This window comes from Excalfactoria chinensis, chromosome 2, assembly GCF_039878825.1.
Source record: "Excalfactoria chinensis isolate bCotChi1 chromosome 2, bCotChi1.hap2, whole genome shotgun sequence".
Lineage (NCBI taxonomy): Eukaryota > Metazoa > Chordata > Aves > Galliformes > Phasianidae > Excalfactoria > Excalfactoria chinensis.
Window position 1 is genome coordinate 92,403,655 of NC_092826.1, and position 17,100 is coordinate 92,420,754.

Here is a 17,100-nt window from a genome sequence, read left to right on the forward strand (position 1 = left end):
TCCTTTGAAATGTAGGCTCTAATGTTCTTAGTTTTCCTCTCTAAACTGCTGGCATCATATGTGCCAAAACCTGATTTCAGAATGAAATGTTCGACCAGCAATGTCTTTTGGAAGGGTAAAACAAAACCCGAATTATTAATCTACACATAGGGGCAGAAAGCTTGCTCAGAATGCAGGGACAGAGGAAGTGAGCGTGAAAGAAAATCATACAACCCCCCACAACAACCAAAAGTCCTTTAAATACAGTAAACTGCATAGTTTCTAACTAGTGTCCTATACACAAGTCTGACTTGAATTCCAAAGAAGGCTGCATGCCAGTGATAAGTTAAATGATTGCTGCTTCATTTATGACCCCTTACCCCTTTCTGGAACCAAGAATTAAGTTTACGCAAAGGATTGTATACCAATAGACTGAAACTAAGAAGAGAAAAATTTGGGGGAAAGAGCTAGTATCATCAGATGAAGCTAAGAAAGCCTCATAACACCGGTGTAAGCAAATACCAGTAGAAGAACCACAAATGGAAGGGATGAACTGAGACTGGGCAACCTCCAAGAAGACTCAAGGCTGAGCAGGACAAGGGGATATGGTTTTAAGTTGAAAGAGGGAAAATTTAGGCTGGATGTTAGGGGGAAGTTCTTTACTAGGTGAGTGGTGAGGTCCTAGAACAGGCAGCCCTGTCCCTGAAGGTATTCAAGGCCAGGCTGGATGGGGCCCTGGACAACCTGATCTAGTAATTGTGGAAGCTTGGTGGCCCTGCCAGGCAGGGGGATTTAAGCTTCATGATCCTTGAGGTCCCTTCCAACCCGGGTCATTCTGTGATTCTGTAATCTGTGATTCTGTGAGTTCACAAAGCTGCTCAGGTCTGCTACTGTTAACAGATCAAGGTGGACAGCTGGAATCTGCATACACGTATACCTGTCCACCACAGACCAAAAAGAGGTAGTTTTTGTGTGTGTGTTTTGTTTTTTTTTTCAAGAGAGATTCAATCTGCTCACTCAGCTGCCTGTTTTGAAACTCAGCCAGGATACAGTGATGCTGAACTGAGAAAAATCATAGAATCATAGAATCACCAAGGTTGGAAAAGACCTAAAAGATCATCCAGTCCAACTGTTCACCTATTACTGATAGCTCCCACTAGACCTTGTCCCTCCACACAACATCCAGTCTTTCCTTGAACACCCCCAGGGTCGGTGACTCCACCACCTCCCTGGGAAATCCATTCCAGTGCCTGACCACCCTTTCTGAGAAGTAATACTTCCTAATGTCCAGTTTGAATCTCCCCTGCCGTAGCTTGAAACCATTCCCTCTGGTCCTATCAAGAAGAAAAAGGAGGAACATTCCTGGGGAGCATCATGATTACAGTAATTTCCTACCTGTGAGTGGGGAAGTTTGCTCAGGTAACAAGGACCTGCTGCTGTTACCTACTCCCCACCCCAATTCTTTTTCTTTTTTTTTTTTTTTAACTTAGATTTAAAAGATGTTTGCAATTACGAAGTTACATAACCCAAAGTCTAGTGCGTTCATCTCCTTTCTGCCCCCAAATACACAGGAACAATAATCACCCTATCATACATTTCATCTACCTCTTTACTGCTACTGTGAGCAATTCAAAACAGAAAACTGCAATTTAGAAGGATCCTCAATCATGCACCTACAGTTCAATGGCATTTAGTTAACATCCAAACCTGGTGTGAATATGGACGCCACCCATCAAAATGACAGCTACGACATAGCTCATCTCAAATCCCTGAATTAAACAACAGTATTATCACAGGGACAAAGCTGTATGCTGCTTGATTACCTTCCCTTGTTCAAAACAAAGAGAGAACTGTCCTCACGTAGCTCCACTTATATTTCCTTTCATCATACTAAAAAGAGAGCTATTTAATGTCCAACATTTTGTTTTCAACTGGAAAGATCATCTGAATGGGTGGGGAAATTAGTCTGTATACTTTTTTTCTTTTTTTAGTAGTGGGAAGGAGAAACAGATAATAGATAGGGAAAGCGGGGAAATAAAATTTCTTGCACATTAACTGTTAAATTACATGAGAAAAAGGTCTCAAAAAGTTATGGAAAAAGTATAATCCAAGAAAGAATAACGTTCTAAGAGCTGAAAGAATCTAGTTACCTCTCGTTCACTAGAAAACACAAAAAGGAAAGTGATGACTACTTACATATAATAGGTAGGATATAACCCTTCAAAGTACCAGCAATGCTTTTTGGCCTCTGTACACTACAAAGAAAGAAAAATACCTTATTAATATTTACACAGAACAAAGTGCAATTATAAACACAAACACTGAGTGTTGATAAATACTGTAATTTTGAGCAATCAGAAAAGGTGTATCTTCCCAAAGACTTCACAATTCTAAAATACATAACTGGGAACTCAGTTAATATGAACTGTGACATGCCCTGTTCAGGTTTAGATCCTTCACAGTGGCATCGTCTATGGGGCCTCAAAGGTTAATGTGATTCATGACTATAGTTAATAGATTCCATGCATTGCATGCATTGCCTGGTAAAAGTAGTGTCTTAAAGGAATATGGAGAATTTAAGAGCTCACTGTAGCTGTAGTTACTTAAGAGATCTCCATCATATTCTGAGTTTGAAGACGCAAGGCATAAGACTGAACAGTGAATTGCAGGAAATTATCCATCTTCATGGAATTCTCTACATGTGGAGACAAGCTTGGAAAGGAACAAAACAGAGATCCCACTTCATCTACCTACATTTTGGAAATGTTTCAAGTGTTCATTAAATAACCTGGGAAACTGCTTTCTGCAGTTCAGGGGCATTGTTGTCTTTTGCAAATTGTCAGCATATCCTTGCTAAGGGATGGTGACAGGCATTTTCTCAGGGCAGGGGGATGGTGATGCAGGCAGTGTGAGAAATGCATATCACTACAGGCACTGCTGGAGTACAGACAGCAGCTAAGAACAATAGTGACACTTGAAAAACAGATGTCAAGCCCAAACTATATATACAAGACACAAAATACTTCTGCTCACTAATGCAGAGGAGAGCATTAGAAAGGTTAAGACTGGAGGCAGCCTGGGCTGTTGTGACCATGCCTTGCTGGAGTTTGTGATCTTGAAGAATGTGGGCCTGGCAAAAAGCAGAGCTAGGACCCTGTGCTTTAGGAGAGCAAAATTGTAGCTGCTCAAGGAACTGCTCAGTGGGATCCCCTGGGAAACTGTCCTTAAGGGCATGGGTACAGAACAGAGATGGCAGCTCTTTAAGGACAACCTTCTAAGAGCACAACAAGTCTCTGACCCCAGCAGAAGAAGTCAAGCAAGGAAAGCAGGTGACGGTCATGGCTGTGCAAGGACCTGCAGCTTAAACTGAGGGAAAAGAGGGAAATGTACAGAAAGCAGAAGCAGGGTTCTTTAGCCTGGGAGGAATACAGGGCTGTTGTTTGTGTGTGTAGAGATAGGATTAGGAAAGCCAAGGTGCAGATGGACCTAAACTTGGCAAGGGATGAGAAAGATAACAAAAAGGGGTTCTACAGGTACGTAGGCAGGAGGAGACAGGCCAAAGAGAGTGTTCCCCCTCTCATGAAAGGTAATGGTTTCCCATGTCTGCCAGGACCATGAGCCTCAAGGTGAGGGTGGAGGGAATGGTTTCTGTCCCGCTGTAACAGTGGAACAAGTCTGAGCCCTCCTCAAGAAACTGAACGTGTGTAAGTCCATGGGGCTGGATAGTATCCATTCTAGGGTTCTGAAAGAGATGGCTGATGTGGCTGCCAAGTTGCTCTCTATCATATTTGAAAAATAATGGCTGTCTGGTGAAGTCCCCAGTGACTGGAAAAAGGGAAACATTACTACCAGTTTTAAGAAAGGGAGAAAGAAAGACCCAGGGAATTACAGGCCAGTAAGCCTCACCTCTGTGCGTGGGAAGATCATGGAGCAGATCCTCCTAGCTTAAGGCACATACAAGATAAAGAGGTGATTTAAGACAGCCAGCATGGCTTCACCATGGGCAGATCTTGCCTGACCAATCTGGTGGCCTTCTATGATGGAAGAAAGGGAAGCCATCCAGAGGGACCTGGACACGCTGGAGAAGTGGGCCCATGAAATCCTAATGAGGTTTAGTAAGGCCACGTGCAGGGTACTACACTTGGGTCGGGACAGTCCCAGGTATTTACACAAACTGGGGGAAGATCTCCTTGAGAGCAGCCCTGTGGAGAAGGATTTGGAGGATGAGAATCTGGACATGAGCAAGCAATGTGTACTTGCAGTCCAGAAGGCCAGCTGTGTTCTGGGCTGCATTAAAAAAGGGTGGCCAGCAGGGAGAGGGAAGTGATTGTCCCCCTCTACACAGCTCTTGTGAGGCCCCATCTGAAATACTTTGCCCAGGCCTGGGGCCCCCAGTACAGGAAGGATGTGGAGCTCTTAGAGCAGGTCCAGAGGAGATAAGATGATAAGAGGGCTGAAACACCTCTTCTATGAGGAAAGGTTGAGGGAACTGGGATTGTTTAGCTTGGGGAAGAGAAGGATCCAGAAGGCCTTCCAGTATGTGAAGGAACATATAAACAGGAAGGGGAACAGTTTTTTATATTGGTGGATAGTGATAGGACAAGGGGGAATGTTCTTAATCTGAGACAGGGGAGGTTTAGGTTAGTTATTAGGAGGAGGTTTTTCACACAGAGGGTGGTGATGCGCTGGAACAGGTTGCCCAAGGAGGCTGTGGATGCTCCATCCCTGGAAGCACTCAAGGTCAGGCTGGATGTGGCTCTGGGCAGCCTGGTCTGGTGGTTGGTGACCCTGCACATAGGCAAGGGATTGAAACTAGATGATCAAGATGATCATTGTGGTCCTTTTCAAACCAGGATTTTCTATGATTCTATGATATCCTGCTGACAGTGTTAGCATAAAATGGTGCCTCCCTTGCACATATAGTTCCAGAAACTCCAACAATAACTGTATTATCTGATCACATAAAGACTGCGGATTCCAGGACACCTCCACAGAGCAGTAAGAAATATCTTCTGGGATTTTAATAGTAGTTCTCCACACTGCTCACACAGGACACCCAAGGTCAGAGAGCAATCGCACATCAGCAGCACTTGGATCATCCTTCATGTTCACTTGGCATCTCACCTTGAGATAATAGCTCATGTAATTTTACTAGACTCCCTGAATCCCATCTCCCTGAATCCCTAATTGAATCCAGTTAAGACAAAGTGTTTTTAGATCTCTGATTCTTACTCTTCATGAATAAGAAAGGCTACAGGCTATTTAATGAGAATTTGATGAACTAACTCACAGATGGATCAATTAGAGCCCCTAAAGACAAAAGTCTATGGATTAAATTGTTAAGACTAGTACAAAGGAAGAGAGGAGGAGAATTATGATGCATATGATCAGGTCTGACCAGTAATCAGGCTCCCACCAGCTCCAAGAAGCACACCTTTTGGTTCTGATAGAAGAACTTTTGCCTTGGGGAAGAGCCTTGCTCCCTTCTCAAATGTATGCTGCAGTGAATGTGGAGGATTTGTAGGAGGACTCCATGGTTTCTGCTGCAGATGTTGGTGTTCAGAGAGCTATCTTCAAATTTCACAGAATCACAGAATCACCAAGATTGGAAAAGACATCTAAGATCATCCAGTCCAACCATTCACCTATCACCATTGTGTGCCCCCGGTGGCGCAGTGGTATAAAGTGCTGCTTGCAACACCAGAGGCCCGGGGTTTGAATCCCCCCTGTGGCGCAAGTGGTAGAAGTGCCGCTCTGCTACACAGAAGACTCAAATCCCGGGAGTTGGACTCGATGATCTCTAAGGTTCCTTCCAACTCGCACGATACTGTGATACTGTGATCACCAATATCACCTATAACCACTAAATAATGTCCTTCAGTACAACATCTAAACATTTTTTCCACATCTTCATCAACGGTGACTCCACCACCTCCCTGGGCAGCCCATTCCACTGCCTAACCACTCTTTCGGAGAAATTTCCTAACTTCCAACCTGATCTCCCCTGGCACAACTTGAGGCCACTCCCTCTAGTCCTATCACTAGTTATATGAGTGAAGAGGCCAACCCCCACCTCACCACAACCCCCTTTCAGGTAGTTGTCTCCCCTGAGCCTCCTCTTCTCCGGACTAAACAAACCCAGCTCCCTCAGCTGCTCCTGATAAGACTTGTGCTCACCAGCTTTGTTGACCTTCTATGAACATGTTTCAGAGTCTCAGTGTCTTTCTTGTTGTGAGGGCCCCAAAACTAAACACAGTTCTCAAGATGCAGCTTCACCAGTGCCAAGTACATAGGAATGATGACTTCCATGCTCCTGCTGGCAACACTATTTCTGATACAAGCCAGGATGCCATTGGACTTCTTGTCCACCTGTGCACACTTCTGGCTCATGTTCAGCCAAACATCAGCCAACATTTGGTCGCTTTCTTCCACACAGTCTTCCAGCTACTCTGCCCCAAGCCTGTAATGTTGCCTGTGGATATTAGGGACAAACTGCAGGACCCAGCACTTGGTCTTGTTGAATTTCATCCCACTGGCCTCACCCCAACTATCCAAGCCTGTCCATATCCCCCCATAGAAACTTCCTACCCCCAGGAAGGAACACTTCCTCCTAGATTGGTATCATCTGCAAACATACTGAGGGTGTACTCAATCTCCTCATTCAGGTCATCAGTAAGGATACTGAACAGGACAGGCACCAATACTGACCCCTGGGGTGAACCACTCATGACTGGTCAACAGCTGGATTTAATTCCATTTACCACCACTCTCTGGGTATGGTCATCCAGCCATTTCTTTAACCAGCAAAGAGTGTACCTGTCTAAGCCATGAGTTACCAGCTTCTCCAGGAGAATACTGTGGGATACAGTGCCAAAGACTCTGCTGCAATCTACGTAGACTACATCAACAGCCTTTCCCTTTTATTGCCTCAAGTTGCTCCAGGGGAGATTTAGATTAGATATAGGAAAAATCTGTTTCTCTCAAAGAGTGGTCAGGCACTGGAATGGCCTGACCAGGGAGGTGGTGGAGTTACTGTCCCTGGCATCTGGATGATGTACTACAATATATGGTTTAGTAGCTTAGTGGTAGTAATGGTGATGTGAGGGTGGTTGGACTAGATGACCTTGTAGCTCTTTTCCAAGCTTGTGATTCTATGGTTCCTTCATCTACCAGATGGGTCTCTTGATCATAGAAGGAAATAAGGTTGGTCAAGCAGGACCTGCCTTTCATGAACCCATGTTGGCTGGGCCTGTGTCATGGTTTTTTAATTTTTGCTATTGGTATTCCACATCATAACATCATGTGGAGCACAGAGAAGAAGAATTACACACAGACGACCTCACGGTCAGAGAGGGAAACACATCACGGAAGTGATGCTGGCTCATTCACTCTCTGACTGCCTGGCAGCGGGTGTGGGTGTGCTTCCAAGCCGTGGTGCCTTCAGTTTCAAAGTAGGCTTCTTGGTCTTCAGAAACCTCTCTCTCTCTCTTATTTTACTTGATTTATTAGCCTCAATGTCAATTAGATTGTAATTAGTAAAATAAGTTTTCCTCCTTAGATCGTTGCCACTTCTCTGTTTGTTTCCCTGAGCCCAGCTCCCATCTCCCTACCCATTTCCCTTTTTCCCTTCCCATCTGTCAGGGGCCAGGGGGCCCACAGGCCTACTGCCCCCCTGTCACAGACATAGCCTGATCTAGATAACACCGTGACATCCTCCAGTTGTCCAGCACATGCACTGTGATCTCACTCAAGACAATCTGCTCCATAACTTTTCCTGGCACTGAGGCCAAGTTGACAGGCCTGTAGTTCCCAGGCTCCTCCTTACAACCCTTCTTGTAGATGGGAATCACACTGGCAAGCCTCCAACCCTCTGGGACCTCTCCAGTTACCAGGAATGCTGATCAATGATGGAAAGCAGCTTGGCAATCACCTCTGCCAGTTCCCTCAGCACCCTTGGGTGAATCCCATCTGGCCCCATGGACTTGTGGCAATCCAGGTGGAGCAGTAGGACTCTAACTGTTTCCACCTGAATTAGCATGGGGTTTATTCTGCTCCCCATCTGAGACATCCAGCTCAGGGGGCAGAGTACCCTGAGGGTAACTGGTCTGACTTTCAAAGACAGATGTAAAGAAGGCTTTGAGAACCACAGCCTTTTCCTTATCCTCAGTGGTCATGTTCCCCAACACATCCAGTAAAGGATAGAGATTCTCCTTAGCCCTCCTCTTATTGTTAATATATTTGTAAAAAAGTCTTGTTCTCTTTTATCCCAGAGGCTATGCTGAGTTCAAGCTGGGCTTTTGCCTTTCAAATTTTCTCCCTGGACATCCCAACAACTTCCTTGTACTATCCCCAAATTGCCTGTCCCTTCTTCCACAGGAAGCAGATTTTTGTTTTCTCCTGGAGCCTCAGGAAAAGCTCCCTATTAATCCACGCCAGTCCTCTTCCCCACTGGCTCATCTTGTGGCACAGTGGGATAGCCTGCTCTTGCACCTTTAAGGTTTCCTTCTTGAGGAGTGACCAGCCTTCCTGGATGCTTTTACCCTTCAGGACTCAAGGACTTCAGTACCAGCATACTGAATAGTTCAAAATCCACCCTCTGGAAGTCCAAGGCAGAAGTTTTGCTGCCCCTCCCCCCAACTTCACCAAGAACTCATAACTCTAGCATTTTATGGTCACTCTTAACAGCTCTTAACCTCCTCACCTCCTACCAGTCCTCCGTGAACAGTAGATCAAGCAGGGCACCTCCCCTGGTAGGCTCTCTTGCCAGCTGTGCCTTCTACACACTCTAGAAACCTCCTAGACTGCTTCTTCTGTGCTGTATTGTATTTCCAGCAAAAATCAGGTAAGTTGAAGTGCCCCATGAGAACAAGGGCTGGCGATCACACAAATTCTGCCAGCTGATCATGGAACACCTCATCCGTCTATTCTGGTTGGGCAGTCTATAACAGACCCCCATCAGGATGTCAGCTTTGTTGGCCCTCGTCTGATTCTTACCCAAAGAGATTCAACCTTATCATCCCCAGCACTAAGCTGAACAACACTGAAGTACTCTCTAAATTAGAGGGCCACATCACTACCCATCCTTCCTTGCCTGTCCCAATAGTCATCCATTGCAGCACTCCAGCTGTGGCAGTGATCCCACCATGTTTCCACTATGGCAACTAAGTCATAGTTTGTGGCCTATGTAGTGTGTAGATGCACTTCAGTTAAGTCCCTTGCCTCACTCCACAGTCTACCATCATTCCCCGAGGCTCATCTCTAGCAGGCCTGGTTTTACCCCCTTCCCCCTTCATACCTAGTTTAAAGCCCCCTCAACAAGCCCTGGCAGCTCCTGGGCTAAGATCCATTTCCCCCTTTGAGAAAGGTGAGAACCATCAGTAGCCATCAGGCCAGGCTTAAACCAACCTTATGGTCAAAAAGCCCTGAATTTTTGCAATTGCATCAGCTTCTCAGCCATGTATTTATGAGAAGTTGTCATGGTTTTGTAATTTTGTAATTTTGCTATCAGTATTCCACATCATAACATCATATAAAGTATGGATAGTTTTACTGAATGTGCAGCTCACAGAAGAAGACTACATGTCCCAGAGAACATCACGGTCAGGGACAAGTCACGCAACAAGGACACTATATAATCTGACTTCGGGGCTGGACTTGTTCTCTTGAATCCTGCCAGCCAGGGAGGGAGCGTGTGGGAGCATTCCAGCCGTTTTGCTTAGAGTTACAGTAGGCCTCTCGGTTTCAGGACTCGCTCTCTCTCCTATTTTACTTGTTTCGTTAGCCTTAATTCCAATTATATTGTATTATATTGTGTTATCCTGTATTTCGATATAGTATTTAGTAAATAAGTGTGCCTCCTTAGATTGTTGCCACTGTTTTTCTTTTCCTTTTGGGCTAGCGGCCCTGCAGGCCAGCTGTCCCCCTGTCACAGGCGCAGGTAGATTTTCAGTTAACCCGTGACAGAAGTGTTTTCCTGCTCAACTCAGTATGCCTCCCTGACACTGAAGGGATAAAGGAGAATATGACCTATACTCCTGCTCCATCCACTAACCACCCCAGTCCCCTGAAATCCTTTTTGATTGTCCTTCAGTGACCGCATTACTGCTGTCCTGAACTATCAATAACTGATATTAATCAGAGGGGCAAATCAGACTAGGAAGTTTTGTAGAAATATCCTATACCTGGGCACTAGGGAGGAAGCACACTTCCTGGGTAGGGTCTGGCTGACCTACAGGGGCCTCTCTTCCTCTCAGAAAGGAGTTGCCTATGACAATCACACTTCTTGGCAGAGGCAGCTTTAGACAACCTTGTGGGTGAATCTCCCGCTGCATCCTCACTCACTTCTCCCTTGAGTTCTAGAGACTCAAACCTATTACACAGAAGAACCTGGGGAACTGAGGTAGGCTGGGATAGGGATTGCCTGTGATGCTGAGCTAAGACCTGTTTCTACTCCTTTTAAATTACCTCCTTCTGCTCAACAACAGTACAGCACAGGGCGCATCACTGGAAAATTTGTTTTATTCCCCATTATTATCCCACCCCTTCTAAGCTTCCAACTTCTGAAACCTTTCTTCTGAATCTCATTATCAGCATGCTGTTTCCTCTTACTCTGAATTTAGAAGTACAAGTTTCTCTTGGCATCACTCTGCAAATACATATCCATAGCAAATTGAGCACGCCTGCTGCTGATAAAGGGAAAAGCACTTTGGCTCTTTTCCTTCGAAAGCTGCAAAGCATCAAGTCCTGGCTGAAATCCCAGACAATCCCTTGCGAAGCCTCATTTCAGTCCAGTGCTGTCTGGAGCATACATTGCAAAACATCCTTCTTCCTGCTAATGGACAAACATGATTCACTGTTAACCTCAACATCCTCAAAGCCTCTGTCAGTTTAAAACATTTTAATTGATGTTTTCTCAGCAACGTTCTGAGCACATGGAGCCTGCATACCATTTACGAAGGGGAAAGAATGCTTTTGCATTCAGTACTCATTCTTCCACCCTCCTACCCACATTTAAATTTCAAAAACAAACTGGGAAGATTCCTCTTTGCCATGGTTTTATGACTTTTGGTTACTGGTATTCCACATCATAACATCATGTAGTGCACTGGGAGTTAAAGTGTTAATGCTCCAGATCTGGGTACCTGCCTGGAAGAGAAGAAAAACTACATTCCCCAAAGGGCTTTGTGGTCAGAGAGGAGATATAACTCCTCGCAAGGTCACCTGATTGGGCACTTTGGTTCTTCACACTCTTCTCCTTCGCCTCTCCTTGCTGCTGCCTGTCCCAACTGCGTGCATCACTTCAGTATTACTGTAAGGCCTACAGCTTTCAGATACTCTCTCATTATATTTGATTTATTAGCTTCAGTTCTAATTATATTGTATTATAGTGTGTTATCTTGCATTCCAACACCATATTTAGTAAAATTAGTTTGTTTCTCCTCAGAGCATTGCCGTTGTTTTTAATTATTTTGGGATCCCCTGTTTCCCTTTTCTGGAGGCGCAGATTTTGCAAAATCCCTCCACCCCACTAGTCACAGAACCAGGCCAAACCAGCCCTTAAACCATTGACACTCCTTTCCACACCTTCCAAGTTGTAAAAAGCCTGTTTCTGCCTCTTATTTTATTTTTACTTTATTTTGACAGATAGATAATATGCTTACCGCTGTCACAAAAATGGCTTCAGCCTGGCATCATTTTGCAAATATTTCCTTCTAGCTTACAGGGCTTAGATAAACACAGAAAAAAATCTGATGCACAGACCTTATTACTATATGGGACCTAGAACAGTAGGCACCAATCCTTATTCTGCCTTTTACCACAACAATATGAATAATGCACGGAAGCTCTTCAGCTCTCATACAGGAATCAAGAAAACAGACAAGCAGCAGGGCAGAATCTGGTACACGTTACATTTATACACATAGGACAAAGTGCTGCAGCTCCTGCAGTTAGAACTCCCCCTGATCTCCATGGCAACATTGATAAGCAAATACCGACATGTATTTTTCACTTGAAATGCATGTGTGTTTAGCACTAGATAGTCTCCCACCAGAAAACTCCACTTACAATTAGATCGATTAACTTTTCCCACAAATGAAATATAAATATCCCTCACATTAAATTTCATTTCAAGAGCCTGACTTCTTTTGTTGTTGTTCATTATGCTGCAAATTGCAAATTTACTTCAGTCCTAGAATAATATAATATAATTATTTCGTAAGTGACTTAGGGAGAAAATATAGTAATGGGGAGTAAAGGAGAATAAGAAGTCTTCAGCACCTGGGACGGCACCTAGCAAAGGCCACCTGGGCTGCATGAGCTCATGCAAAAAATGATAATTGAATGGAACAATCATGCTGAGTCTTTTTCAAACTGTCTGTGAAATCAGTTATGCTATTTATTGTAGCAATATGAAATATCCAACTTGGATGTCAGGATATCAAAGCAAAAAGTGCCAAGAGATCCTCCATATCAGGACTTGCTTTGTGTTCCTATTTCTACATCTACTGACTCTGCAGTACTTGCACACGCATAAAAGCTCAGGGGGCTAAACCCTCCTGGTAGAGCTGACCTTACAAAGTAAGTTCTAATGGCAGATATTGAAAGCATTTTCACCTTAGAAAAGCAAAGAAGATTCAACATCACACTGGAACCTCACAACTTGGAAGTGGTAGCCTTTTCTGTTCCAACTAGAAGAAAACATATAATATCTATTCTGCCCTCATGAGGCCCCAACTGGAGTACTGCTTCAAAGTCTGGGGTTCCCAACACAGAAAAGATGTCAAGTTTTTGGAAGAGGGCCATATAGATTATCAGATGGATGAAGCAACTTTCCTATGAAGACAAGCTAACAGAGCTGGGCTTGCTCAGTCTGGAGAAGAGGGGCTGCAAGGAGACCTTATTACTGCCTTCTGATATTCAAAGAGAGATTATAAACAAGAGGGAAATCAACTTTTTGCATGGGTAGATACTGACAGGACAAAGGGGAATCATTTAAAACTAAAGGAAGAAAGATTTAAATTATATGTCAGGGTTTTTATTTCACTGACAGAGTAGTGAGCTGGAACAGGTTGCCAAGAGATGTTGTGTATTCCCCAAGGTCAGTTCAAGGCCTGTTGGGATGGGGCCCTGGGCATCCTGGTCTAGTACTTGATCTAGTGATTGGCAACCCTGCCTGCAGCAGGGGAGCTGGAGTTTGATGATCCTTGAGGTTTCTTCCAACCCAATCCATTCTATGACTATGATTTCCTCAGCTCCCCTATAAGTTGTTGATCTACTGCAAATGGCAGTGGGCTGCTTCCACAGCTCCAGAATTGAATTTAATATAGATTAATTTAGATATTATGCTTCCTTTTATACATGCATGATAAGCAAAATCAAGGTTATTATTTGCATTCTTTAGCTACAGAACAAGTCATAAGTCATCTTACAAAAAAGCCCATAAAGAAGAATTCTGGGGAGAGGAAAGGGATCTATTTGTCAGGAACTGAAAGTAAGATCATGCCAAGAGTTAGGATATCTACCCTCAGTCTCTTTAAAACCAAAACAAACCAAATGTTAGAGTTTTTCATTTGTTTGTGTGTTTTTCCCAGATATATTTAATCATACACTGATTTTAAGGCTAATAAATGTGGGTAATGCATTCAGTATAACCATCAGATACCTCCATCTAATGCGCTTTCCCTCAGTTTAGGATGGGATGCTTGCTTCATCTCCAGCCCTGACTCCAGGAACATACTTACCTCAGGAATCACAGAATCACAGAACTACTCAGGTTGGAAAAGACCTCAAAGATCATCAGGTCCAACCTCAGCCTAACTATAGTATCCTAACTCTATGAACAAACACTCTGTTAAACCATATCTCTGAGCACTACATCCAAACAGCTCTTAAACACATCCAGGGACAGTGACTTTCTCTGGACCTGCTCCAGCACCTCCATGTCCTTTTTGTACTGAGGTGCCCAAAACTGAACACAGTACTAGAAGTAAGGCCGAGTGCAGGGGCAGGATGACTTCCCTCGTCCTGCTCACCACACCATTCCTGATACAAGCCAGGATGCCACCAGCCTTCTCGGCCAACTGGGCATGCAGCTGGTTCATATTCAGCTGACTGTCCATCAGCACCAAAGTCCCTTTCTATCAGGCAGCTTTCCAGCCACACCTCCCCAAGCCTGTAGGGTGTCCTGGGGTTGCTGTGACCAAAATGCAGGACTCAACACTTGGCCCTGTTGAAACTCATGCTGTTATCCTTGGCCCATCGATCCAGCCTATCCAGGTCCCTCTGTAGTGCCCTTCTTCCCTCTGGCAGATGAACACTCCCTCCCAACTTGGTGCTGTCTGCAGACTTACTGAGAGTGCATCAACCCCCTCATCAAGATCATCAATGAGGATGTTAAACAGAAGCGGCCCCAGCACTGAGTCCTGGGGGACAGTGCTCGTGACCAACCTCCAACTGGATTCAAATCCATGGACCACAACTCTTTGGGCCTGGCCATCCAGTCAGTGCTTCACCCAGCAGAGCGTACGCCCATGGGCAGCCAGCTTCTCCACCAGAATGTTATGGGGTACAGTGTCAAAGGCCTTACTGAAGTCCAGGTATACCACATCAATAGCCTTACCTTCATCCACCAAGCAGGTCACCTTGTCATAGAATGAAATCAGGTTTGTCAGACAGGATCTACCGTTCATAAGCCCATGCTGACTAGGCCTGATCCCCTGGCTGACCTTTAATAGGTCCATGATGGTTCCTGAGATTATTCATTCCATAACCTTTCTGGACATCGAGGTGAGACTGACAGGCCTGTAGCTACCAGGATCATCTTTCCGGTCCTTTTTGAAGATGGGCATCACACTCGCCAGCCTCCAATCCACCAGGACATCCCTGGTCTGCCAGGAGTGCTAAAAAATGATGGAGAGTGGTTTGGCAACCACATCTGCCAACTCCCTCTTGGGTGCAGTCCATTCGGCCCCATGGACTTGTAAGCATCCAGCTTTTGGAGCAGGTCCAAAACTATCCCATGATGGATCATGCAGGGCTTATTCTGTTCCCCCTCCCCATCTACCAGCACAGAAGGCTGTGTTCCCAGGGAGCAAAAAGTTTTACTATTTAAGACTGAGGTAAAGAAGGCATTAAGTACCTCAGCCTTACCCCGATCCTTGGTGACCAAGTTGCCCTCTGATCCAACAAGGGATGGAGATTCTCCCTAGCCTTCCTCTTGCTGCTGATGTGTTTACAAAAATAATTTATTGTTCTCCTTTATGTTAGCAGACAAGCTCAGTTCTAGCTGCACTTTGGCTTTCCTATTTTTCTCCCTGCACAGCTTCACCACATACCTGTAATCCTCATAAGTAGCTTGCCCACTCTTCCAGAGCCATAAACTTTCCACAGCCAAAGGTCTGTGTTCAGCCAGCCTGGCCTCCTTGCCCGTCGGCTCGTCTTTCATGACTTCAGGATGGTCAGCTCCTGTGCCTTTAGAACCATTTCCTTAAAGTATTCCCAGCCTTCCTGGGCTCCCACTCTCTCCAAAGTTACCTCCAAAGGGACCCTCTCAACCATGGTCCTAAAGAGGTTGAAATCCGCCCTCTGGAAGTCCAAGGTGGTAGTTCTGCTGATTCCCCTCCATGGTTCAAAAAGGATTGAGAAATCTAGCATCTCATGATGACTTTGTCCAAGACAGTCTCCAGCCTTTACAACCCCTGCCAGACCTTCTCTGTTAACAAACAGCAGGTCCAGGATTTTGCTTCTCCTCAGTGGCTCCCATAGTAACATCAGTCTTGTTGGCCTTAGCTTTTATTCTGAGCCATAAGCTCTCAACCCTGTCATCACTGTCATTGATTTCCACACATTCATAGTCTTTTTTAACATAGAGAGCTACGCCACCACCTTTCCTACCTAGCCTGTCCCTTTTGAAAAGTCGGTAGCCCTCAATCACAGCACTCCAGTTCTGGGAGTCGTTCTACCACATTTTTGTGATGGCAACTATATCAAAACTATCCGAACACACAGTGGCCTCCAGCTCCACTTCTCTTGTTTATTACCCATGCTGCGTGCATCAGTGTAAAGGCACCTGAGCTTGGCCTCCTCACAAGTGGCAGCAGCCCTAATACCCTCATGACCACACTCAGGTGTTTCCACAGCCACCAACCTTACACAAGTACTTGTACTGCTTAGAATTTTATTCAGAGAAAACTTTAGATTTAGCTTCCGCTCTCTATTTTATTTTTCAATCTTAATCCATGCTACAATTCAACACAGTACTTGCTGTGGAAACTAGCTTCAGAGCAGGTAAGACTGCACAGGGCAAGGGATCTGGAGCAAAAAAAGGTCAGAAAAAAAAAAAAAAAAAAAGCTCATTTTTGAAGGCTTTTTTTTTTTTTTTTTTTAAAGCTAGCAACAGTGCTGCACTTGTGCTGGGGAGCTGACAGCTTGTGAGCAGGCTCCTGAGTCAGCAGGGATGAAGCTGGCACATTAGTGGCACAGTTTAAACACCCACCCTTAATGTCTGCACCCGATAATAAGCTTTAAATAGCTTCAGGGAGCACAGCAAGTGAGTAACTGTTGCTGCCAACTGAAGATGGAGAGATTCAGTGAGTGAGCACAGCCCATGTCGCCCATAGAGTGCTGTAGCTGGGTGTGGGAGGTGGGTCATGTGGTGAGGACCTTTTCCTTTTCCTTACTTGGGAGACCAGCTTTACTCTTGGCAGTCTCTAAGACTGCAGACCTAAACATGATCTCCTCCAGACTGCAGGCTTATTCCACGAAGACCATGGTGACCTAGACAGAGGGCCTGCCCAGAAATGTAGCTGTTCAGGTCTCCTGCTGCAGGAAGCCTAAGCCTGCTACTGCTTGGGGAGGGTGGCAGGGATTCCACCTATGTGAGGTGTGATCAGGTGGATGAGCTGTTCAGCCTGGTGATGGAGCTCAAAGAAGAGGCGCAGAGACTAAGGACCATCAGTGAGTGTGAGCAGGAGATGGAGTGGTAGAGTGATTTGCTGGTGTGCCAGAGGAATGAGTGTAAGGCAGATAACCCCAGAAAAGTGGTTGACCCCCTGCCCTGTCAGATTCTGCCCTGACTGATTAGGAGGTCTGGAAGAGAGTCTCAACTTGGCATCATGGGAG

At 45.1% G+C, this 17,100-nt stretch overlaps 1 protein-coding gene across 4 annotated transcripts in view; it reads right to left on the reverse strand.

Annotated features, from left to right (window-relative positions):
- Positions 1 to 17,100, reverse strand: part of VOPP1 (VOPP1 WW domain binding protein) — a 79,637-nt gene that overhangs the window by 27,059 nt on the left and 35,478 nt on the right. For 3 of the 4 annotated variants that reach the window (XM_072329127.1, XM_072329129.1, XM_072329130.1), the window contains exon 2: positions 2,176 to 2,234. The exons of the other annotated variant lie outside the window; for it this stretch is intronic. In XM_072329127.1, the coding sequence (XP_072185228.1) occupies positions 2,176 to 2,234 (59 nt within the window). The remainder of the gene's footprint in view (positions 1 to 2,175; positions 2,235 to 17,100) is intronic. 4 annotated transcript variants of the gene reach the window in all.